The following is a 26483-nucleotide window of genomic DNA, read 5'->3' as shown; positions in this document are numbered from 1 at the left end:
TGTAACGATGGAGCGTGCTAGGTGACGTCGGACATGGGTGCAATCGCCCGCTGTCAGCTACTCTGCTACTGTAACCTTAACTATCGCTTGTAGCGCTTGCTTTCGCTCGTGTTATCTCGACACCTCCTTATCACAGTCTGAAAGAATTCGTGAGGGAGATTTCACTGCAGGATGAAACGGTTCCTGGGTCAGCGAGAGTCGTGAAGGCACCATGCAATGCTGCGTGCGATAAGTTGGAAATTTGGGTCGGTCGAAGACAATGTCCGCGTGGCCGAGGCGGTTAAGGCAGTCGCTCATGAGAAGTGGTAAGTCCGTGTTGGAGTCCCGGTCCTGCTGGAAGCCACTAGTTCCTCTCCCACCCTTTCCCTCTATTTCATATACAATGTATCTACCAGCCGCCTCATCATGAATGGTGTCTGTTCTGTCGGACACTACTCATATCTAAATGCATTTCTTCTTTAGAGCCACCTTTAAACTCGTCGTCTGCTGCTGAAAATTGTCCGGACTGTTTAATTACGTTGAGAATTAAGACGCAACGCATTTGTTTTTAAATTCACTAATTGATATTTTTAGTTACAATTAAATCACCGCTGAGCGAGGACCAGTTCTTTATAGTCACTCATATAATCATCAGTTCATTGTTTATCGCCGAGTAACCAAGCAAGTGACTCTAATCGTTGACGTCAGACAGTGCTACAATAATTCAATGATAGCTATGGAACGAGTTGATTGCAAACTCTCTTCTCAACGTATTTCCACATGACACTGAATAATTGTTCACGAACAAGGAGAGGACGCCTACTCCCCATCGCCGAATTCGTCCAAATTCATGGTACATGTAGGGCGTGGTGAGACATGAAAGTGCTCGAAGTGGGAACTTCAGATGGCCAAGCGTTTAGGAAATAGAAGGAATTGTGTTACGGATCCAAGACAGTGTGCACCTTATCAATTGTTCCTGTGAAAATTTGTTCAGGCAGCTGTGTTTGGCTCAACGATACTGAGCCTGGTGCGTGAGCGGTAACGCTCGGGCCTGTCATTCGGTAGAACCTGGGTTCAATTCCCGGGCCGGCAGTTTTGATTGAGGTTTCCATGGTTTCCTTGGTCATTCCAGGCAAATGCTGGGACTGTACGTACCCTTTAGATGGCCACGGCCGACATTCCCGCCCCATCTCCCCCCCCCCCCCCCCCCCCCCGCCCGCCTCCCTCCATAAAAAAAACCGGCAAGGTAGCTCAGCGTGTTCGGGTGTTCGGTCAGAAGGGCAGTTGCTTTCTGTAACAAAAAGAAAACAGAGTGAATAGATCAACGACGAGCTGTAACGGGTGACATTGGACATTCGCCACGAACAAGTGCAACGAACGATGATCAACAAAATGAGATCAAAAGAAAAAAAATGCGGTAACAGAACAGGTTCGTAATGAAAGGGTCGCGGGTTCGCGTCCAGCGGCAAATATTTTTGTGCTCCTCCTTCAAAATCGTAAACTGACAACAGACTTATACAAAAACTATTTAACTGATGTGATGAAGCCCTACGTGCATGAGAATAAAATTCTTCTGTTGACTGACTCGTGAGGAGGACAAACGAATCCACAAATATACGACGAACTGTTCAAAGATGAAGACGGATTGCCAACGTGCAGTATCAAAGTAATTCTCCCAAATGTACGCCATTAGTGCAACCCTGCAATGTATATTTTAATCATCAGCTGAAATATAGAATAAAAAAATATCTAAACTGCACTTACCTCATCAAGAAAGGAGGTGAAATCACTTCCGGAGAATCTTTCATCAAATTACATTCCATTTTAAATCACCAGCTATCTTCGCACGTATTGAGCGACATGCTGCGTTACGCGTGGTTCGCTGCTAGAATGTGCGACGAAAAAAGCTGTTTTGAGAATGTCGATCAAGTTTGATTTTCTATGGAGACATTAAAAAAACCATGTCACTGCAAAAAGGCGGCGTTCATGACGTGCGCAAGATGCGGTCGAAATTATTGCTTCCCCTGTTTCTTTGATGGATATCATCCCGGTAAATGTAATTGTTCAGTTGCAAAAGAATGGAAGTATCGATTTACATACTCGACGTTCCCGTGTACGCATTAACTACAATCCCTTTCTAAATGTTTGCAGTCCCGCGTTTCATCTTGAACCTATACTTTTTGTGCAATATAAATAACGTATGATGTTGCCGTTGATTGTGACATCGGTAGTGTACGCATTGCCAAAGAGCACAAAAATATTAACCACCGGGCGCAGCTGAACCTGCGACAATGCGATCTCTTCTCGCTGAGCCAAACACCGCTTGCTAAATACACTGGCACAGGGACAATTCATAAGGTGCACATGGTGATAGATCGGTATCAAAATTCGTTGTATTTCGAATCTAAACGCTTGGCGATCTGGAGTTTCCACCTGGGGCACTTTGTTTCACCACGCCCTATATGTACCTTAAATTTGGACGAATTCGGCAATGACGAGTAGGCGTAAGTTTGAGCGTCGTAAAGTCTAGACAAATATTCAAATGTAGCACTTCATGAGCTAATGACTGTCTGTGTAAGTGTCGCCTATCAGAAGTTCACATACAAGGCGTACTAAAAAAGTAATTCCACTGAATTATTTATACTGTTCTCAATATCGGTTGAGATATCATGTCACGCATATTTTCCGTTTAGCTGACCTAAGTTACAGACTTATGCTGCTAGAGGACTCCGAATTGTAGCGTGCAACGTGGTGTTGTGAAACATAACCTCAGAACACTGGAATCACGATTACAATGTAGTCGTCCGCGCATACAGCACTCCGTCCTTCAGTAGAACAGTACTAGACCACACGCGAGCGCTGCGACATCTGCAACAATCCGATGTCATCAATCATTCTCCATATAGTCCCGACTAAGCCCCATCAGATTTTTGTGTGTTTCAACAGCTTAAGCTTCGACGACCTCACTTCGATAGTGATGAAGCGGTGCAAGCAGAGGTGGTGATGTGACTCTGTCAAGGAAGTCCTACATCATGAAATAAAATAAATTCTGACATTGGCCTCAATTACGCATTGAAATGAAATAAATAGTGACATGTGAAATTTTGTGTCCGACTCGAAGCTGGACCTGCGGGTGGAAATCCGTCTTCGAGCTCTGGTACTTTCTCGCGGCTTTCTATACGAAATGCGTACACTAATGTGGAGACGTTACTCGAGTGGATTCTGACCACGTACTGAGTATTCGCTGTCGGAGTGGGTTATATAAAGACTGGTGCAATCACATTTGTGAACTCTGTAATTACATAATACAGAAAGGTGAGTTCTTAGCGGTGTTGGCAACCTATTGATTCCAACAATAAATTAGTTGAACTGTACGCTAGGTCATTAGAAATATATTAAAGTTCAATGTAGTATTTGAATGACAGATATGTGCACGTGTATTCCGTACTTCCATCACAAATTTCCAAGTTCATAATTTGGCTAATTTGGGTAATTTCTTAATCAGTGGCTCAGGAAGATAACAAAGGCACTATGCAATGCAGAAAAATCAGGGCAACAAAAGTACAATATCAGATCTGCGAAATTAATAAGCTTATAGGCTCAAATGAAGAAGGTATTTTAGTGTAAGAAAACTTTAATTGTAGTGAATTTCTTAATCAATGGGTTCTCGGAAGAACTAAAATATTAAGTGAAAAGCGCGAAATTTAGGGTATGTACAGAGCTAGGTCGTTTTGCGAAAAAACTGGTACCAGCGTCCACTATTATGATGAAACTTCCTGGCAGATTAAAACTGTGTGCATCGACCGAGACTCGAACTCGGGACCTTTGCCTTTCGCGGGCAAGTGCTCTACCGTCTGAGCTACCGAAGCACGACTCACGCCCGGTCCTCACAGCTTTACTTCTGCCAGTATCTCGTCTCCTACCTTCCAAACTTTACAGAAGTTCGCAGGTTCGCAGGAGAGCTTCTGTAAAGTTTGGAAGGTAGGAGACGAGATACTGGCAGAAGTAAAGCTGTGAGGACCGGGCGTGAGTCGTGCTTCGGTAGCTCAGATGGTAGAGCACTTGCCCGCGAAAGGCAAAGGTCCCGAGTTCGAGTCTCGGTCGGTGCACACAAGTTTTAATCTGCCAGGAAGTTTCATATCAGCGCACACTCCGCTGCAGAGTGAAAATCTCATTCTGGCACTATTATGATGATTACATGCTAAAGAGACAACTTAAATTAGCACTTCATTTTTAAGAAAAAAAAATTTTTGAAACCTAAAAGGTCATTAGAATCAACAGATAAATTATCAATTGTAATGTGAATACTACTGTTAAATGAAGTTCTGAATCAACAGTAATCTGGGTATCTAGGGTACATACTATATGTACGTGTGTAGTTAGAATTATTCGAAAGACAAGAAAATAATCATTTACCTAAGGGTATAGGATAATAAAAAGCAAAATAATTTCGTCTCCCTGTTTCGTTATGACCCAGTTTTGTCACACTGTGACTTCACTGTAATATAGAAAACTACCAGAATAAATGTAACTGGTACAAAAAGTAACTAATTTTTCAATATGAACATAATTATTAAAGTTTGTACATTAAATCACCTCTTTACTACATACTAATTCTACTTCCATTGGTTTATGTTTCTGTTCTCTCTCCTTCTTATGACATTCAAGATAGCGTTCTCTATTCCTTCAACCATGTAATAAAGTTTTTTCTCGGATGGACCGCCTGTTGTACTTTCCGGCGCAACAATCAATAGCAGTCTCCCACTACACTAGTTCTGTATTCATGAGGTTCATTGTACTCCCTAACTCCTTGAATTTCAAAAATACGAGAATTAGTTATTCTTCACTATTTCAGTAATATTCTTCTGATGATTACTAGTCGGAAACTTACCACAAGTGTAATAACTGTCAGCACAATTTTTATGACAGTGACTAGCCATTGTATAAAACACGTACAGTAAGAGGTAGAAAAGTGAGGTTACACTGTTATAAAACGAACAGCAATAAGTAAAGGCGAGTCAAACAGCATATAAATTACGATATATATCAGCAAGCACAACCAAAACCACCGAATTTTCAACTTCACTGTGCCTCGTCAGTCCGAAAAAGTTCTGTCATTGCATTGGTAAAACTAGGAAAAAATTAAGATGGTGGTTCTAACGCTTCAGGTGTTCTATGTAGTTTTCTCCTACCTACTTGCTCCCCGCTTGAGTACAACACACAAAATATTCATACAACCATGTGAAACTCTCAGAAATGTCTTTCTTTGGGATGGCGTTAAACCCGATATCAGAGAACATGTGGAAATGTATTTGTAACACCTTCATGAGCTACCATTTGCAGAAAACCTTAAGTAATCACTTGTACTCAAGGAAAGACCTCACGCTCGCCGCGTATAAATACCACGGTTGTTAACCGTGCATGGCGTGACTTGTTCCACAGAGCTACCCCGACCAGGACCACAGCATGGGAAGCCTGATTGAGCACCTGTATTCTTCCCTGGACGAGTTCCTGCTACAGTGCTTCAACGAGGACAGCCAGTCCGTCTCTTCAGCGACTCGCATCAGTGGTGGTCTGTTGGCCGCGAGGAAGTACGTACTGTAGGGGGCGCGTCAGCACCGGTCCAGCTGCTGACAGTGCTGCCAACTGCGGAAGGCGCCACGCGAGAGCAGTGATACAACAACCACCTTTGAACCATTTAGAGAAGTCTTAAAATTACAATTATTTTTGTATCTAAATGAAGTCACAAACTTTTATTTCCACGTGTGCAGTCCCAAAGCAAGAAGGTATATAAAGTATCCGAAGTTTCTACGTTTTTGATGGTTTTGGTGCCTTTCTAAGAGACTGTATAATTCTGTAGAAAGTTTTGTAGTCCTCCATACAAAAAATTAGTCTCGCATGTGATTGACTTTGATACAATTGCGTACTTAATGGCAGCGGATGAGCTGTGTCCTATCTCAGAGCTTGCTTTAATTCAAAACTAAAAGTGTTACAACAAATCCACTGTTAAACTGTGCACATATTATATAACAGTCACTCTTATTCATCATTTGTAACCTCTAGCGTAAAACTGCCAAAGCTATGCAGTTAGTCCATGTTTAAATGCAATCCCATACTATTGTTTCTCGATCTCATGATTTGCTATCATTAAGAGCTCATTACTGAAAGCCAACATGAAATAATTTCAATACGATTCTTTTCTCAAGCAATGTTCGTCACTAGTGCTAATTTTGAATATGTAATGCCCACCATGGGGCTGGTAAAATTAAACAATAATAAATATTGTTTATATGAAGTTTTCCAGCCACAGCAGTTCCTACTCAACACCTCGTTATTCGCATGTCCAAAAAAAATCTTTGTTGCGTACTAACACTAGAGGTGCACCAAAAGTCGGTAAAAATGAGAAAACTTAGGGGGAAACAGATTGTAGTCATTCCTTCACTCATAAAAAGGTCATTGTGTACTTCATGTACTTACATTGAATAGACTGTGTAGTTACTTGATATTAGCTTATGGCTGTAAAAGCTTTGGTTAATATTTTCAGATGAGTTTAAGAAATATGTATAAATACATATGTTTGTGATATAATTTTACTGTTTTATTTTGAATAGGTCTACCAATAAAAATACTTCTGTTCTAAAACTGGTGAAAATTACTTCATTCCTTGATCACTATTCTGAAAAAAATTCGACGAGAAATGTGCTCATATTTTGATTTACTTTACTAAAATGCAATACAGAAATTTCTTGTTGAGATACATAATTATAACACATCTTAGCGTGTTTTAATAACAGTTCATAACGAATTATCTGTTGATTTCATGTAAAGGCCTGCTTAATTTGACGTCTTGTTAGAACAGATTTTTGCACATAGAGCCAGCATCTCAGTTCTATTTAGACATATATTATGCTACAAAACAACTTTGTCTAATACCTTATAAAATAGATTTTACAAAATCTTCGACGATATGTAGGAGTACTTCAATCATATTTTTATAAAAGTTACTTTAATCCTAGCCTTTGTAAGAGTTCTCTCAGACATCTTTATCATTGTAACATGTGGCTGTGTCCTTCATACAGCGCACGTGTGTACTGTTCTAAATGAAGTGACAGCCGATGCCGAACGCCCTCCAGCAGCACGTCAATGTGTGTTTATCAGTCATTTACGTCCTTAGTTTCTTGAAATACATTGAAGTGTATTCCACAATTAATTATACGTGGTTTTTAGGTTCAGCCGCTAATTACTGTTTAACGTGATAAACTTGTAAGCGACCTATTCGCTTACAGATCCACATGGTAAGCTGTTCCCTGTCCTTGCTGGTCGAACAGGGTACCGGAAAGCCGGGATTTTCCAGACCTGAGTGGTAGAAATAACGTCCCATCCAGCTGAGTAAAAGTTCCGGATTTTTAAAGATTAATCCCTTTACAGAGACATCGAGGAAACACAATTAAAACGCCCTTGCGATCACTTCAAACTTTGAATAGTCCAGATCAAAAAAATATCGATTACATTTTACCTTATCGATGTAATAAGTAAACTGTCAAATTATCGCCTACTTGTACATACTTCCGGTGTTATAGCTTCTTTTTTCTAATGGAATGCTGGAAAGAATCACTTACATCTATACTCTGCAAACACCCGCGAGGTGCATGGCAGAGGGTACGTCCCATTGTACCAGTTATTAGGGTTCCTTTCTCTTCCATTCACGCATGGAGCGTGGGAAGAATGATTGAACACCTCTGAGCGTGCAGTAATTATTCTAATCTTATCGTAACATACCCTGTGTGAGCGATACATTGGGGGTTGTAGTGTCCCTAGAGTAATAATTTAAAGCTAGTTCAGTTTACTTCTGTTCAAATGGTTCAAATGGCTCTAAGCACTATGGGACTTAACATCTGAGGTCATCAGTCCCCTAGAACTTAGAACTACTTGAACCTAACCAACTGAAGGACATCACATCCATGCCCGAGACAGGATTCGAACCTGCGACCGTAGCGGTCGCGCGGTTCTAAACTGAAGCGCCTACAACCGCTCGGCCACATAAGCCGGCTTTACTTCTGTCTTCAAGAGTTTGCCATTTCAGTATTTCTGTGACACACTCCCATGGATTAAACAAACTTGTGACCATTCATGCTGCCCTTCTCTGTATACTTTCAATATCTCTCTCTCCCCCCTCCCCTCCCCCCCCCCCCCTCCGCCCCCAAATATGGTCCCACACATTTGAACAGTATCCTAGAACCGATCACTAGAGTGATTTGTAAACAGTCTCTAGTGTAGATTGACTGCATTTTCCCAGTATTCTACTAATAAACTGAAGTCTGCCACCCACTTTATGCACAACTGAATCTATGTGATCATTCCATTTCATATTCCTACAAAGTGTTACACCCAAGTACTTGTACGAATTGGCCAATTTCACCAGTGACGCATCGATACTCGTAGGATACTATATTTTTTTCATTTCGTGAAGGGCAAAATTTTACATTTCTCAACGTTTAGAGCAAGTTGCCAATCTCTGCACGATGCTGAAATCTTATAAAGATCTGACTGAATATTTATGCAGCCTCTTTCAGATAGTACTTTCATACAGATAGCTGCATCACCTGCAAAAACCCTGATTTTACCATTAATATTGTCTGGAAGATAATTAATATATAACATGAACAGCAAGGGTCCCAACACACTACCCTGGGGCTCAACCGAAGTTACTTGTACATTTGATTATGACTCTCCATCCAAGATAATGTGCTGTGTCCTTCCTACTAAAAAGTCCTCAGTCCAGTCACAAATTTCGCTTGATACCCCATATGATCGTACTTTTGACAATAAGCGTAGGTGTGGTACTGAGTCAAATGCTTTTCGAAAATCGAAAAATACAGCATCTACCTGATTGCCTCGATCCACATATGATCGATGTTTTCGAAATCCGTGCTGGTTGGCACTGAGGAGGTCATTCTGTTATACCTCATTATGTTTGAGCTCAGAATATGCTCTACAGTTCTACAACAAATCGACTTCGAGGATATTGGACAATAATTTTGCGGATCACTTCTATTACCCTTCTTGTAGACCTGTGACTTTTTCCAACTTCTGGGTGTGGATTTTTGTTTGAGGGATCTACCATAGATTATGGTAAGAAGATGGGCTAACTCAGCCGCAAATTAAATATAGAATCTGACACAGATTCCATTCGACCCTGGAGCTTAGTTCAGTTTAACAAATTCAGCTGCTTCTCAGCGCAGCTGACACTAGTACTTTTTCTCATTCATTTTTCCAGTGGTACAAAGATTAAATTGGGGCAGTTCTCCTGGCTTTTCCTTTGTGGAAAAACATTTGAAAACTAAGTTAAGCATTTCAGCTTTTGATTTGCTACGCACACTTTCAGTTCCTCTCTCATTCACTATGGACTGGACAATGACTTTGGGGCCACTAACAGCCTTTACGTATGACCAGAATCTCTTTGGTTTGTGTGAAAGAGCACTTTCATTGAAGGCATCAAGCATTGCTCTTTTGACAGCCAAACGCGTTTCATTCAGCACCTAAGCTTTGTTTTATACCTATTATGCAGTAATCTGTTTCTTTGCAGTGACATTATATCATGGGGGTTCCCTCCCATTATGAACTGTTCTACTGGACACACATCTATCCAGCACATGATCAACTGTTTCTTTAAACTTGAGCCAGAGTTCCTCTACCAGCTACCAACCTGTGCTGAAAGTTTAAAGTTCCTCGCTGAGATACGACATTACTGACTTTTTATCAAGTTTACTGAACATATATATCATTCTGATGGTTTTACTTGTCCTTTGTACTTGGGTATTCATTGTTGCTATAACTGCCTCTTGGTCGCTGATACCAGTTTCGATATGGACTCCTCAAAGAGGGCAGGTCTATTTGTTGCTATTAGATCCAATAACTTTCCATCATCAGTGGGGTTCCTAACTGTCTGTTCTAGGTAGTCTTCTGAGGAGGAATTTAGTAAATTTGCACAGGATGTCTTATCACACCCATCAATAACGAAACTGTAATTTTTCCAATTCATCGTTGGATGATTAAAGTCTCCACTGATGATTACAGTATGAGCGGGAAGTTACATACAAGTGAACTGTGGTATTCTCAAAAGTTTTCGGTTGAATCATTTTATGCCCACCCATGATGCTGAGTCTTGCACAACCAATCTCACATGCAGCTTCAATTCTAACCGTGGTGGATTTGAGTTTCTTGCTACCGTGACAAATACACCACCACTATTTCCCATTTGTCTATCCTTTCGATATGCACTTAAATTTTCCCCAAAAATCTTGCTGCTATCAGTTTCAGGTTTCCATCAGTTTTCTGTACGTAGTATTATGTGAACTTGACTGCTGTTCCTGATGTAGCTGTACAACGAAATTAGAGAAGGTAGTTTTGAACAAGAATGGGGGTACTATTCCCAAAACTTTTAAAAGAGCACAATAAAGCTTAAGCCTACAATCAACGATAACAGTAAGAGTTTATCGCGGGACTCGCACATGTCCAAAATTCCACAGTATATCACAGTGCACATGGATATTGATACAATCAATGAAAGATTACGCTCAAACGACGCCTACAGTAAAATTTGCGAATCTAGGACTTCAACGTAGGTGGTACAACGTGAGTATCACCATTCGTTCTTGCTTCGGTGCATGGTGGTACAAAAAAATGTACCATTTGATTGTGAAGTCCTGACTCGTCCAGCATGAAGGTATGTTTTCTGAACCACACACTGAATGTAATTTGGTAGTTCCCACTATGACAGAGGGGTCAGACGCAGCGTTGCTCCATGCAGTCCGTGTGTGGCGATTGTTGTTTCCTGCAGTGTTGCTGCTTTTCCCCCAGTGCGACCGAGTGCGTAATTGTTTCCGCCTTTGTGTGATACATTGTTGGTTCAGCTGTTTTACAGGTAAGATGATGATAGTTATACATTCAGAATCACTCTAGAATTCACGGTTCTTAGATGTATTCTACAGAAGACGAGTATTTCGTGAGTAATACAGAATGCGAAAGATGTACCACCATGCATCAATGTTCCTCCACTACATGAGATACTGCTTTGGATATCGAGTAGTGTTACACATTTTGTGCATTCTTTGTGCAATGAAGTTGCATGGGAGTGTAAATGAAGTTCATATATGTAATTTGAGGCATTATCTTCCATTTCAGTCTATAATGAATCGCTTTAGTGAAATACTGAAAGATGATGAGATAATGGCAATACTCCATGCTGAAATACCTTCAGGTTAAAGTTCGTCGGACGAAGACTCATATTTTAGTGGTGACGACCCATATTACTGTGTACCACATTCAGGAACAGTTATATCTGAAACAAGTTCTTCAGACGAAAGCGATTCACCTGAGAAAATACACAATCAAACTATGGCCTTTCCATGTTACTATTCTTGTAAAACTGTATTCAGTTCAACTGCTGATCAAGAGCAAGTACCAGCAAATAATACAGGTGACGAAAATGCAACGTCGCACAGATGTAACATCACGTAAAGAGTCTCCCCAGTGGGGGAAAACAGAAAAACCCCAACAACCTCCACCTTTTTCCTCAGTAACTGACCCTGCTGCGCATGTGAGAAACTTAGAGGATTCCACTCCCTGTAATTTGTTCAGATTGTTCATATCTGATGATGTAATTCAGTGGATTGTTATGCGGACTAATCTTTATGCTAAACAGGAGTACCAGAAAAATGGGAAATTTTATGAACACACAACGTGTAGAGAGATGGAAACTTTTCTTGGCTTCAACATTCCCATGGACATACAATCACAGCAAGTTAAAGGGGTTACTGGAGATCTGCGCCTGATCTTCGTGATAGCTACATTATTTCAATGACGTCTGTTAATCGTTTTGGGTGGCTTTTGTCTCATTTGAGTCTAAATGACAACAGCTGTGTGCCAAAGCAGGGTGACGAAGGTTATGATAGCTATACAATTCACAACCGTTTTTGTTTATGGTGGGTGACAATTTCAGAAGTGCCTGTCATCCCAGTAAATATGTAGGTGTAGATGAGTCGATGGTTAAATACAAAGGCAGGTCATCCTTGAAACAGTACTTACCAAAAAAAATTATCAAAAGGGGCTTCAAGGTGTGGACGTAGCAGATAAGTCTGATTACGCACAAAAATTCGACATTTATACTGGTAAAGTAGGCAATACAATGGAAAAATGTCTTGGAGAGAGGGGAGTAAAAGAGTTGCTGACAGGCCATGAAGGAAAAAATCACTTTTCTTTGACAGTTATTTCACCAGTGTACAACAGATGGAGAATCTGAAAAGGAAACAAATACATGCAAGTCGTACTGTCAATTTATCAAGAAAGAACCTGCTTAAACTGAAACAAGACAGAGAACTGAAACATGGTGAATACGAATGTATGAAATGAAATGTGTGGATAAATTTTATGAAAGGAAATCAACATATGAAATTGATAGGAAGAGTATGAAACGGTGGCCTCGTACCTTCTAGTACTATATTGATGCAAGTGTCGTGAATGCCTTTGTGCTTCACAAGGAACTGAAGCTTGAAACAATGACGATGGAGTTTCGGAGGGAAGTGTCCAGAAGTACCTATTGTGAACAACGTCCTGGTTGCTTCAAGGAAGAGACGTAGGCGCCTGAGCAATCCAGTAGAGATCAGCAAAAAGAACCTCATGTGCCAAAACTTATGAAAACAGAAAGTTCCGCACACCAGCCACAAAGAACTACATGACGAAGACGTGCAAAGTAAGCAGGTAAGAAACGCATTGATGTACTGCTTGTGCCAGGTACCGCGCTTATAGGAAAAAAAGCAAGTCTTGCTTCCAAGACTACCACGGTATTTGAAGTGTTTCGAGTGGCAGGTTACTATATGTCTGTAAGAACAGATCCTGCATCCAATACTGCGATGTAACTTGAAGGGTGCTGGTACATGTAATGTATCACTATTGTTTTCGAAAGAATCTTCTGAAATGCATCATAATGTCTATTAATGTCTTTATTGTAGCCTAATGTAATTATGTAACTTTTAACCAAATTTTTATATTTTGTTTAACAAATAAGTCTTGTGCAATAAAGGTCGAAATTTCTCATACCCCTGTGCATGAAAGAGTTAAATCGGCACATAATCTTATACTAGCGGTCTTACACAAAGGAAAATTCGTCTACCGGCTTTCGTATACAAATATACGTGCATACTGCACGGATTTTACGCTTAGCTAATTCTGTGCACACTTCTACACTGGTGTGCCGAAGAAGAACACTGCAGCGTGAGTTTATCTTGTGTAGCACCAACAAGGCACGTCTTCTGTTGCAGCTAACAATTCAATCATATTCTATGTTCTAAGAAGAGGAGTCTGTAGGAATCCATTAGTTTCCGTCTGATAGTCTGGCAAGTGACTGGTGTCACAAACGTGAAACATTTTTCATTTTTAAAGCCATGGCAACAAATGGAAGACATCTATTAAAGATGAACATACCAGAAAATTTCCTTCACTGAAACGAGATCGAAGTGAACATGAAGCGGAATGTAAGCGCAGCAAGTAAGTTCTTCTGTACTTTATTTTTTAAAGCCAATTTTTTATTGTAAAATTGTATTTACGAACTCTATACGCGAATTTCCAGTGACAAAATATTGAAATACCTTGAATACGTACAGTTATCACAAATAAAATATAAATTTTAATATCCTGAATTAATTTCACATTAAAACTTTCGCAAATGTATCTGTACTATGTACTTCATAGACAGCATGCTGTATTTAATTGTTAATATGCATTTGTCCAGGTTTTGTGGAAGAGAATTATGGAAACCCTAGGTGCGAAAGTAAATTGTTCATGAGCATTGACCCTATGCTTAAACCTCGTGTGGGGTCATGATAAATAAAATGCATGGGTACATACAATTTTTGGAGAATGAGAACATAAACGTCATGTGTGGTCATTATAAATAAAATGCAAGGGTCCATACAATGTTCAGAGAGTGAGAACATGCATTGAACACAGTTTATTAGTGACTCAATTTCCCATTGATTCACAGTTCCACTATGCTTCTTACATACAGCATCTGCAGTTTCACTGCACTGCTCAGCTGGAGGGCATGATAAATAACATCCACATTTTATTAACATATTTGCATGTGCCTGAATGTGCTTACATTTTACACATTTCTACACCCACTGAATTACTTGTGGTCATATCAGACTATTATTGTAGTTATAAGCCTGTACGTTCTGCAGTAGTTACACAAGGTTACAGTTTTCTTCACCAAAATGATACTGTCTGCATTTTAGCCACAGTATAATTGAACATACATTAACAAATACATCTAACAGTATTACGAAAATATTTTAGAGTTAATGCTGTTTTTGGCCTAGCAGTATTACAGCACTGCTTGTACAATTAGTTCCTTCCTCACTGTTGCTGACATTCATTGCGACACATTCCACAACTGTGTTAAAATTTATCCTTTGTCTTATCATCCCAATTGCACATTTAATGTTATGGAATTACTAGTTTCAAACAATATTTCATCGTCTTTACATCCGATAATAAATCAAAGTACTGAAGTGTGAGTAGCTCCACATGGATATGGCATGTTGCTTACACTATTAGGTAGGTATATGCAATAGGTATCTGTTCTACAAACCTACCCTCAAAATTTGGGGATAACCTCTGTCAAGGATGGGAGAGGAGAGCATTGGAAGGGGCAGCTGTTCAAAATGAAAGACAGAAAGTCATCGAACTTGGGATACATATTCTCAATGATGAGGTACACGAGGGCCTGTCATGGGGAGTGGTATTTGAAGGATGGCTGCCAGTCTCTGATTTGTGTCTGACTTCAGGAATAGGAAGTTGGAGCAGTGGCAGTTAATGTCTATGAGACTGTTGGCTAATCCTAGCAAGCAGTGGCAGAAGCAGATGGCACTAGGCCATCTGCCCTAAAGTTTGGAAACCCAAGGGAAACATCTCTTGTGGCTGAAGTCTGGTCTACAAGACAGCAAAAAAAGCAGTTTTCTGCACTGCAGAACCCTCCAAAAAACTTGATCCCTCACTACTGACTATACTGATAGTGTGGATTCACCAGAAAATTCAGAAGAGGGCTGAAGCAATCTCTCGTCCGTAGTTTTATCTGGACAGAATTCTTAATTCTGAAAGATGGGCAACTTCCATTGCACAGTCCAGTGGTAAGGGTGTATGGAGTGAATTTGGAAAAGTGGTTTAAAGATGTGGCTGGTACCTTTTGAAAAAAATTTTAAACTATAAATTTTAAACTAAATACCTAAATATTCCTTGGCTAGCTAGTACCCCGTATATCCTTATCCCTTCCATGAAATAGTTGGCCTCACGAAGTTGTGGTTCGACATGATTCCCAAACCCACCCCCCCTCACAAAGAAAATCTCTCAAGTAAAGGAAAAATATTGTGTAGCCATGTGGTGTTCTTAAATTATCCAGGAAAATAATTTAAGAGCCAGTATTACACAGGTTGGTAACAGGATTGGAGTGGGAAGTTTTTTATGGCTACTTAAAAGTTGCCATTCAGCTTCTAAAACATTAAAAATCCATATCCATTCCTCAGCCCCCTAGTTTGGCATTTGTCCCCCCTCCCCTCCCCCCCAAACCCTCCAACAAGCCATCGTATGACCCCTCATGTTAATGGATGCTTAGAAACTAGGGGGAGCTATATTACATTTGGTTTGTGTAAGGGGGAAGAGACTTGCATGTAGTTATATTTCAAATTTGTCAATAAGTAAATAACAAAAAATATCAGATGTTCAAGTTTTGTGTCAGGAGGCAATTCCCTTAGGAAATCAGGTAGTTAATAATAAAATCATAAAATAATTGTTACAAAAACTGCAAAACATATTCAAAGGGCTAACTGTTTAGAATGGAGATGTACATATAGTTGAAAATTTGTTTAATTTTTTTAAGTTGCAGTTGTACAGAATTAACATCTCGAAAGAAATGAACCTAAAATTGTGTCAGAGAGCTTCACAAAGATTGTATGAACTATTACAGATTCTGTTGGTTTTAACAAACTTCTATTATTAATTTTATTGCTACCAAACTTCATGTGATAACAGTAGATACTGGCCAAACTGAATTGGCCTTGATGTTTCAATATTTTATGGATGCCCCTAGAAAGACATAGTTGTTTGTGTTGTCAGGCAAATGTTAATACACAATTTCAGTAAAAAGAACAGAACTGAGTGGGTCAAAGGGATGGTGTAGCATAAAACGCACAACCTAAATCTTAGGTATATTGACCCATGTCAAAATACAGAACTGCAAAATCTTTTCTTACATTTCATAGCACATTCGTGTTCAGAATAACTGAAAAAACTTCCATTTATCGATACAAGCAGGTGGATGATTTCCTTAGGATGCCAGAAACTTAGACTTTAACATAATTAAATGTCAAAAAAACGTTTTGTACGAGACATGAAGATAACTTACAATGGAATGTTCCTGGTCCACATATCATCAGGTAGTGGTTAAGTACAGCAACAGTAAAGTGACAACTTATGAAAAACAAATAGAGTGTACCTTCTGATTTTGAAGTTAAAAAGAGGGTGCAAGATAGCAAGTGATAAGCTTAACTGCCTACTGGTTATGCACAATATTTTCCTTATTCAATATTCCCATTAACAAAAATCTGGTCTCCAAACATTGTGGTTCTCTCTAAAAGAAAATGTGAATCTTTCTACAAAAGGACCCAACTGCAACAAACTAATCATATTCCAGACAGTGGGATACAAACACAGAGATGAAATGGAAACCTTACAGACTATGTGCAGAATATGAAGGTGAAGAAATACAAATTAATGAGGCTAACAGAGCACAAGAGGAAAAAGGTTGCATGGGCAGCAAGACCTCAAGAAACATATGCCATTCAGACAAAGCAACAAGGAAAGAATGATACCTCAAAATTGTGGATGGAAAGATTAAAAAATTGGCACCACTAGGAGAGCTTAGCTGAAATTTCTCTCCTTCAACAAAAGAAAGGCATATAGGATAGCTTTCATACGTTAGCAAAGGATAAAAGACAAAAAGACTCGGGCAAAAATAATCTAGTTAGGGCACTGAAACTAGAAGAATGGATGATGGCTACTGTATTGCCTATGCAGCATAACTAACTCTGCTATGGAAAAATTGACCTAACTTCTCTGGTTGCCTGGTAAAAGAGTGCAAGTGCAGAGACAGACATCATGTAAAGGAAAAAGAAAAGATACACCTATTCACTTCAATCATCTTAAATTACCTTGTGAAGCAACAGTCCTTCCACAAATGACATTGTGAACTACTTGGGAATTTATAGTGAGAGGCATTCAATTACATCTTACATTTAGATCAAAGTTAAATGGAATAAAAGGTAACCTCATCTAACAATTCATTACTCCAGTAAACGAGTTTAATACAGAGGAGCTCATTTCCATCAAAATCCTACTCACATCACTTAGTTAAGATTAATTAGGCATAGTTGAGGCAAATGAAAATTAATGTAGTTGAAATGTGATGAAGTTCTGATCTGCATGGTTATACGTTTGACAACAGTTTTATAGATCAATATCTCTAAACCACACTTAAGTATGTGACACTCAGTGAATATTTTTTCATGAGTCACCACTCAAGACTTGACATGCCTCAATGATTCTCAATAGAAAATGAGGATCTGGTATAGCATTAAATGTGTGTGGAGAACGACATGTAAAAAATAAAATACCAAGAAAAAGATTGAATGCGTCTAGTGTAAGAGCTCTCCAGAAATCATACAGTTTCAACTTAAGCTACTCATCAATTGTAAAAAAAAAAGAAAAAAAAAAAAAACCTCTCTCATCTGATTGCTCATCAAAATACCAGAAACACAAAAGTAAAAATTATCAGCCTGTGTCACCTAAGTATGTCACAATTCTAAGAGCATGAAGCAAAAAAGTACTTGAGAGAATAAATATGTGACAAATTGTAAACTCTAGATATCATACAAAAGTGTAAGAACAAAATTATCTGATAACCACTCCATTGAGTGCCCTACAAACCTATCATCATCATCATCATCCTCCATCATCCAGGAGTTTAAGATCTCACTGCAGTGCATTAAATAATTTCACAAGAATTAGTGTCCAGGATAACACAGACTTACTACTTTTCTCAGTAGTGTCAGTTGCCACACAATGCTCTACAAACTGATTGTAATAATTATTGATAAACTCTTCTCTATGGCTAAAATTTAAAACTAAAATAGTTGAAGCACATAACCATAAACAGCACTTGTTGGATTATCAATTAAAAATGAGGATCACTTACAATCCTACTTTTTGTTCTCTGATTGCAATGTTAAAATATATCAGTTTTGTCAGTTGTTCTTAGAATATACAATTATCAAATCATCAGGCAACCTGCCTATGACATAATAGAAGCATGGCACTTGGAAGTATCAGTTGATACTATGCAGATGAAAATATTTTGTAAAATATTGGAATGCTTCTTTCAGAATTTCACTCATTCCAGTACAGCACATGCGTTGTATGCTACATGTGTCAAAGTTGGCACTGGACAATGAAGGTGCTAGGCATAGAAGAGTGTGATAGCTTCACAATAAGTCTGGCAGGTAAAGAATTAATTGCAAGTTCCAAGTATAATGGTTCACGTGGAATAAAAAGCAAGCAGAACAGGCATTGCAAAGCGGGGGGTGGACTTGCAGCAAAGTTTAATGCACTTTAAGCAGAACTGTACGATGTAGAAACACTAAGGTAGCAAGGAAAACAAAGCATTCTTTCAAAAGAAACACCAAAATAGATAACACAAGATCCTTGTCAACAGAAAGAATCTGAAACGATGTCAATGAGCTAGCCAGTTTGAGAGAAGTACATTATGGTGCCAAAATTCTAAAGCAAGACTAAATAATGGAAACTGCCTGGTATAATCTCTGTCAGAGACCTATATGATAAATGAGCCTAAAACCCTGCACTCTTTTACTTATTAATTGGTCCTTTAGAAGAAAACTGGCTTCTGTCTTCAAGGATCGTTAATGTCTATAACCACCTAAAATTGTTGCAAAATTAGGGTCAACTAATTGAGAACATTGACCAGCTTAATTTCATACAGAATAGCTAATAGCTATGGGAATAGATGTAGAGTTAGAGCCATTGCTCACTTACAATATTGGGGTCAGCAAAACTGCTCAGCAGTGCTGGAAAAATTGTTGTTCAGTGTGGAACTCACAAAGTGATATAAGGTAAAACACAGTTCCACCCTCATACAGCATAACAGGGTTTTATTTCCCATGTGAGAGTTTCATACACCATAACAGGGGCAATATTTACTTCTTATTAAGCATGTACCTCTCTGCGCTACAGAAACCAACAGCAGAACCTGTAGGTGCACTTCATCTTCACCACATTTATCATCTCCTTAAATCACTATCTCTCAGGCCAAAAGAAGAAATCTATTTCACATATTAGTGTAAATCATCATTGCTTTGTGCTCTGGGAACAGTATACTTACATGTATTGAGTTCCACTTTTATTAGAAGAATACATCTTGCACGTATAAGACACAGAGGAAGAGAACAATTAGAACATAAAAGATGGTGGAGCATTAGCATGTTTTTGCATAGCTGGCTTCTTAGTTTTCAGAGTTATTAGGTACTACAGAAAAAGGAATTTTACACATTCCATTCATTAACATGAATCATATACAATAGCAGAATGGAGTCAGTCAGATTACAGTGAGATTAACAGATGCAAAATGCGGGGTAGCAGTTGTCTTATTTAACTTGATACTGATAAGTACTGAGTATACAATATTCTTGGTATTCTTTGTACATGATTAATCAACTTGAGATTCAACTAGAGCATTCCTAGCCCTCTCATTATTAATCATTTTCAATTACATAATTCTCAGGTAACCTTGGTTGCCCTCTGGGAACAACAGCCAAAGGCCATCATATCCTTACTTAACAACCTGCAGTGGTATAGTGGATCAATTCCCCATCTTCATTCATTGAAGTTTATTTTACATCACTTAGTACATCATAACTACATGCTTTGAGTTAGCCAGCCAAGCAACTACCACTTGTGAAAAAGAGGATTCAGGCAGTAAAAGAATATAAAATGGGGAGGGAAAAAGTAGAGAATCGCAGAAAGAAAGAAAACAGAAGACAGACGCAGTTTACTCCTTCATCCTACAACTGGATAGGTAAAACAGACGAATGCTGAAATTTAGGTGGACTGATAACGTAAGGAATGAGGAGCTTCTGTGCAGAATCAGAGAGGAAAGGAATAAGTGGAAAACACTGATAAGGAGAAGGGACAGGATGATAGGACATCTGTTATGATATGAGGGAATGACTTCCATGGTTCTAGAGGGAGCTGTAGAAGGCAAAAAGTGTAGAGGATGACGGAGATTGGAATACATCTAGCAAATAATTGAGGACATAGGTTGCAAGTGTTACTCTGAGATGAAGAGGTTAGCACAAGAGAGGATTTTGTGGTGGGCTGCTTCAAACCAGTCAGAAGACTGATGACCAAAAAGAAAGAAAGAAGAAAAGGTGAAACAGCATCCTACAAGTTTCGGTGGCAGCAGATGCTAATTGTTTATAGTGACTGTATGGGCATCTGAAAGCCCATAGCTGCATCCACTTAATCCCGTTAGCACTTTGATAGACATAAATGTGGTTGTAAAACTTAATTTTGTGACTTTTCTTTCAAAATATAGACACAGATATTGCATCTGTGTTTGGTCTTGAAACACACACAATCCCATCAAGGTTCTAGGGATTCAGTACACTGTTGAGCAATGGGCAGGGACATACTTTCATCAGGAGCACAGAAATAGTGCTTATAGGAAAGATGGAAGGAAAAATGGGATGGATCCTGGCGCAAAAGTGAAATGGAAGAAGATGAAGTGAATGGCTGAATACCTTGTGGGTGCGAATCGCCTACTGCTAGCAGCAAGTCTCTGGAGGTTAAATGAAAACTCTGTCCTGGAGTCAGCTTAGCACATAAAATTCAAAAATATATCTATACAAACTACTTCCCATATTTCCACACCTCAAGCAATAACCAAACACAAAAAGATGATATTAGAAATAAACTTAAAGGCAATAGTTCAACAACAATGCAGCTTAAAACCAGGCTAAGAGACCCACTGCACAGTTTCAGTGAAAGTGTATGTCTAAATTATACAGGCTCTTAAACATACAACCAATATACACCTGAAGTACCTATCTAGGAACAATTGCACATTTATCATATCTCACAGAAACTATACTCAACACAAATTTAGTGCTCAAATTGTCCTGCTAAGTAAGGATACCTCCAAACAAAAATGAAATAATTGGTAACATGCAAAATTTACCTATAAACAATATTGTTTTAAATATTTAATGAGGGATCCATACAAACACCACCACCAATAAAGCATAAAACCAACACATAGTACCATAAGATTCAGGAAATCACTGTCTAAACATATTTCAGTCTGTCATGAGTTATGCAGTGACCTAGCAAAATAGTTCTGAACGTATGACATTTTTATATTACAGGCATAAGGTGTCAACTAATGGTGTGTAATATGAAAACTAGCTTGTATAAATGTACAACAGCACTGTAGTTGTCCATTTAAAACTATAATTTTCTATTCTGAGAATCTCTATTCACCATCAATGATCTCCACTGAGCCAATGACTACAGTGCTTTTGTACATTGCAACACTCATCGCATCATGATACCCAGAATATGGCAACGCACAGTGCAGCAATATCAGCAGACGTCTGAGAGCCATATGCACATGTGATACCCATGTGTCAGCACCATGGACAGCAGGGATGGCTGGTTGCAAGATGACGAAGATAATGATCTGGCATCAAGGGCAGGCAAGCATGCACGCAGTGGTCAACTATTTGAATCGGTAGGTAGCATGGGACTCAAGCAAAGGGTTGCAGCAGCTAGTGTGGCATGAGTGAGGTTGGCATTTTGGCAGCATGGCCACAGATAAGGGTGCTGTGGTGCTGCCCAAGTGAGGCCTGCTGGCAAGTGGTGTGGGACAGTTTATCTGGGTGATGGTGGCAGCAGTTTGGGTGGCCCATGGCATGAGGAACTTGGCCCACAGACAAGGCCATGGTGCAATATGGACCTGGCGATGATCTTAGGCACAGCAGCATGTGAGTCATGGCAACCATAGATAGTGTGCCCATAAGCTTAGGGAGCCTGCAAGAGCAGCATGAATGCAGCTCATGATTTTTCATGTCCCATACTTGCAGACAACTTGTGACAGTGTGGCACAGGCTGGCACACCTCGTGCACATGTCTGCTGGCTGACTGCATAAAATAAAATGTGTCCTAAGTAATGCAGATCCACACAGTGTGCACGTGTAGGGTGGCAGCAGCAGTGGGCTCCAGCATGTGCAATGAACTCTGTCCTGGACACAGTTGGAATCCAGAGGTGCAGTGCTTACTCATCAGCGAAGTCGGCACACTTGTACATCCACAATGTACCAACACTAGCAACGTTTCCTGACCACACACACAACACTGATGTGAACAGAATTTTTTTTTTTTTTTTTTTTTTTTTTTTTTTTTTTTTTTTTTTTTTGAGCCGAGTGGTCGGTGGTCTGAACTTCTGACATCAAATTTGTACAAGCCCAAGCCCGTAACAGCAAAGTTATCTGTGTCAAGATGGAAGAGGGGTTGCTAGCAGGAATGGCTGTTTGAAATGAGTCAGTGACATTCACTGAACTTGGAAAATGATTGAGTACATGAGGGCTGGAGTGGGAGTTACAGGATGGCTGCCAGCCTTAGATTTGGGCCTAACTGCAGGAATAGGAAGTGGGAGTGGTAGCAGTGGCTGGTGGTGAGTCCTGGCAAACAGTGACAGAGGTGGATGGTACCAGTCTGGGAACAGAAAGATGTCTGTTCTGGCTGCGATCTGGATTATGAGAGAGCAATAGTGCTGTGGTTTGTGCTCCAGAACCCTCCAATGGCCACATGTATGATCCACCACACAGCCACACTCACTTTTGGCTAAACCAGTGGTGTAGATTCGTCAGAAAGGACAACAAGAGGCTGAAGGCATCTCTTGTCAGCCATTTTAACTCATCAGAACTGCCACTGTTTGGAAAGGCAGGCAACTCTGCTCACATAGGTCCAGTAGAGGCATATAGAGTAAACCTGGGAAAGTGTCTGAAAGGTGAGGCTGGTATATTTGAAATCAAAATTGTTAAACTAAATCCCTAAATATTCCTTAACTGGCTGGCACTGTTTACACTTTAGTCCTTTTCTACCTACTGGAAAGTAATAGAAAGTAAAAACTTAGTTTTTTACCTTTTTAGTTTTAAACTGAAGATGATCAAATATTTACTGGAACTAGTAATATCAAAAAATAAGCATGCAGTTGATACAGAAAAATAAAGGCTAAATTTTCAACAGACACTTTTTTCATCAGATATTATTAGGCTGCACTTTTCTAAAATAAATCACATGCTTTTATACTGTTATACCACATTAAAACTAGACTTCCATTTAACAGTAATGCCACAATTCTGACTGTTCATCCACATGAGATATATGAGGACTCTGTATGACCTGGACTGATGGCATGTATTTTGTTACACAGCAAACCTGAAAACCCTGTGACAGTGCCCAGTTGCAGTCAACAGCAAGGGCACATGACTTAGGAATGTTCACATTGGGACGACCGTATGCTAAACAACCTGCTATCTCCAGATGTCTTATTGCTGTAAGACCCAAGTAAACAGTCAGATTTGTACCAGAATGTCAAATTCACTGTTTGTTATCAACAGGTTTGTCAAAAAGCATATAGGCATAGCAACCAAGTTTGCCCAATATAACTTCACTTGTAAGTAGTTGTGATGCTCTTCGTATTGTGTTATGGAGTATTTTGACGTTAGTGGGCAAAATACAAGGTGTAAATCAGGATACAACCTTTAAATTTTCTGTATCTGTGCCACTTGCCAGATTATTGAAGTTAGAGGTCATAGTTGGGCAAGCTGCAAGCTACTGTTTGACAAATGCGTGCATAAACAATCAAACTTTTCTGTCAATGTGCCCTTCCAAATAACTTGAAAAATGTGTGAATTTTCACAAGTTGTTTTATTGGTCTTTACCTTAATACTTCACACTCCTGCAACAGTATCCAGTATCTGTTTTGGCATACTGTTCACAAGCAAACCTCCCCATCGCTCCCCACCAGCTATATTGGTAACATAGCCCCATATAGCCCATCGAAAACTGAACACAGATCAAGTATGAAAATGCAAAGAAGGTGTACTTAACTGTGAAAAAAAAAAGCAAAATACCAACCATGAATGGTCCAAGCTCAACAAGTGCAACACCAAGCAAAGTTGAAGATCAACTGTGTCTTGGTTAAGTGGTCATAATGTTGGATCGCCAAGTGGATGAGCCATGTTCAAAACTCTCTCCTGTGTTTATTTTTTCTTGACATTATGAGCTGTCTGTCCAGTCACTGAAACACTTGTTCTCTTGATGTAGTCTTGGCAGTTGTCGTACTATATATTGGTTATAGAATATGAGTGATGTGCTAAGAATACATTACTGTCACAAGTAAATGTGATGAATAGTGAGAGCAGGTGAGATACCACATAGACGTCTCACAGAATGAAAACAACAAATAAATGGATGTGAACTATGTTACAACAAAGGAATTCAGGACTCAAAACTTTCAAAGTGGAACACAACTTCAAAAATGTTAAAAACATATGTACTCACTAGTATGAAACTAGTTTTTTTAATGACTCACCATCACTCACAAAAATAAGTAAAAGGAAGGTATATTTCCTTTTTAATACAGGTCACTAAATTACATTTTTATCTGGTTAGAACCTATTTTGAAAGGACATATCAAGAGGAGCAATAATTTTGTCTTATGACCCTAGTAATTTTCAGATACAAAAGTTTTAAATTTTGTCTACTGCAAAAGTTATAAATAGTACAACAAAATCCTAAATATTTTTTGTCAAGTGGAAAAATTTTAAAAATGACGACTGATTCTTGTTCTATTTTGATATTTTTATTGGAAAATATGCAATATAAGAATTGTAGCAATTGTAATTGAAGTATCTCTATAGTCATCATTTACAGTTGATATTACCATATATGTTCCTGTAAAGAAAAATTAATCAGTGTTGTCATTTATGAATAAAATTTGACCCATTTTAGTTGATATAAGTCTGCTTCTGAAAATATTCATTTACAGGCAACTAATGTGGCTGTGATACACGATACTTTTAGAACCAATTGATTCAGTGCTGGCCACAGAAATTTTTTTGTTTCCCACCAGTTTAAGGGATTACTGTCTCTTCGCAAATATCTCTCCACTAAATATTTTTCCAGGCTGTCACTTGCTAAAAATTGACTGGCTGGTTGAGACATGAGCTCTGTTTTTTCCTTATTGAACCACCAATGCTTTCACTTCTGCAACAGCCTTCATGTTGCAGTCCTGAAATGTCTTGTCATCTGAAAATCCTTGACATTGAGTTGGGGATCCAGTAATGTTGCCTGACTAATCATTTCATTGCTGGAGATAACACCAAGTCACTCTGATGAACCTTTAAGCAAATTACCAACTTGTGACTTTGTTTCTTGTTCCTTATTTTTGTCTTTAAAAGATTTTAGTTGCCTTCGACTGTGGAACCATGAAATCCTCCTTTCAAAAGCTGTCTATTAGGCTTTAAGTGGCACAATGGGAATGTGGCTTCGATCACACTCGGTGATAGAAAGCAGAGGGTAGAGGGTATCACTTAATCATGGAGATGGCACAATAACATCTGGTTGGAGAACAGCAAATATAAGTTGTATATAAAGTCCAAGAACACTTTTAATTATTTATTGCACAAGAACCAAACATTGTACAGTAGTTATACATATTGCATTTTGAAAAGAAACTTTGAAAGCTTTTTCACAGACATTCTGCGTGTGAACCATGAGTGACCCAGCAGACATCAATACGGTAGCTGAGTGGTCAGCGTAACAGACTGTCAATCTTAAGGGCCCGGGTTCGATTCACGGCTGGGTCGGAGATTTTCTCCACTCAGGGACTGGGTGTTGTGTTGTCCTAATCATCATCATTTCATCCCCATCGACGCGCAGGTCGCTGAAGTGGCGTCAAATCGAAAGACCTGCACCAGGCGAACGGTCTACCTGACGGGAGGCCCTAGCCACACGATAAAAAAAAAAAAATACGGTAATCAAATTGTAGCCTTACCCATCACAGTGTGGCATCATTGACTGAGGCAGGTATTCTCTCCCGGAGCTCTGCTACATCTCGTGGTAGAGATGATACATACACCAGACCTTTAATGAGTCCCCACAGGAACAAGTCACACGGAGTGAGATCTGGTGATCGGGGAGGTCATTTCATGAAACATCTGTCCCCTTCTGTAGCACAGCTGATCCATCAATGCAGCAGCTCTGTGTTCAGGTACCCACGGACTTCACGATGAAAATGGGGTGGAGCCCCATCC

General features: G+C 39.3%; 1 protein-coding gene and 2 non-coding genes across 3 annotated transcripts in view; 2 read left to right on the top strand and 1 right to left on the bottom strand.

Annotated features, from left to right (window-relative positions):
* Nucleotides 1-6591, top strand: part of LOC124615663 (venom dipeptidyl peptidase 4-like) — a 352342-nt gene extending 345751 nt beyond the window's left edge. The window contains exon 17 of the mRNA XM_047143691.1: nt 5422-6591. Coding sequence (XP_046999647.1) covers nt 5422-5583 — 162 coding nt within the window. The 3' untranslated portion in view covers nt 5584-6591. The remainder of the gene's footprint in view (nt 1-5421) is intronic.
* Trnas-cga lies at nt 3775-3848 on the bottom strand. Its single transcript has one exon. It is a non-coding gene; the product is annotated as a tRNA-Ser (tRNA).
* Nucleotides 4015-4088, top strand: Trnas-cga. The gene has a single exon. It is a non-coding gene; the product is annotated as a tRNA-Ser (tRNA).
* Nucleotides 6592-26483: the final 19892 nt, after the last annotated feature.

Source organism: Schistocerca americana, chromosome 5, assembly GCF_021461395.2.
Source record: "Schistocerca americana isolate TAMUIC-IGC-003095 chromosome 5, iqSchAmer2.1, whole genome shotgun sequence".
NCBI classification, from domain to species: Eukaryota; Metazoa; Arthropoda; class Insecta; order Orthoptera; family Acrididae; genus Schistocerca; species Schistocerca americana.
The sequence above is the reverse complement of the archived record's forward strand: the minus strand, read 5'-3'. Positions and strand labels throughout refer to the sequence as shown.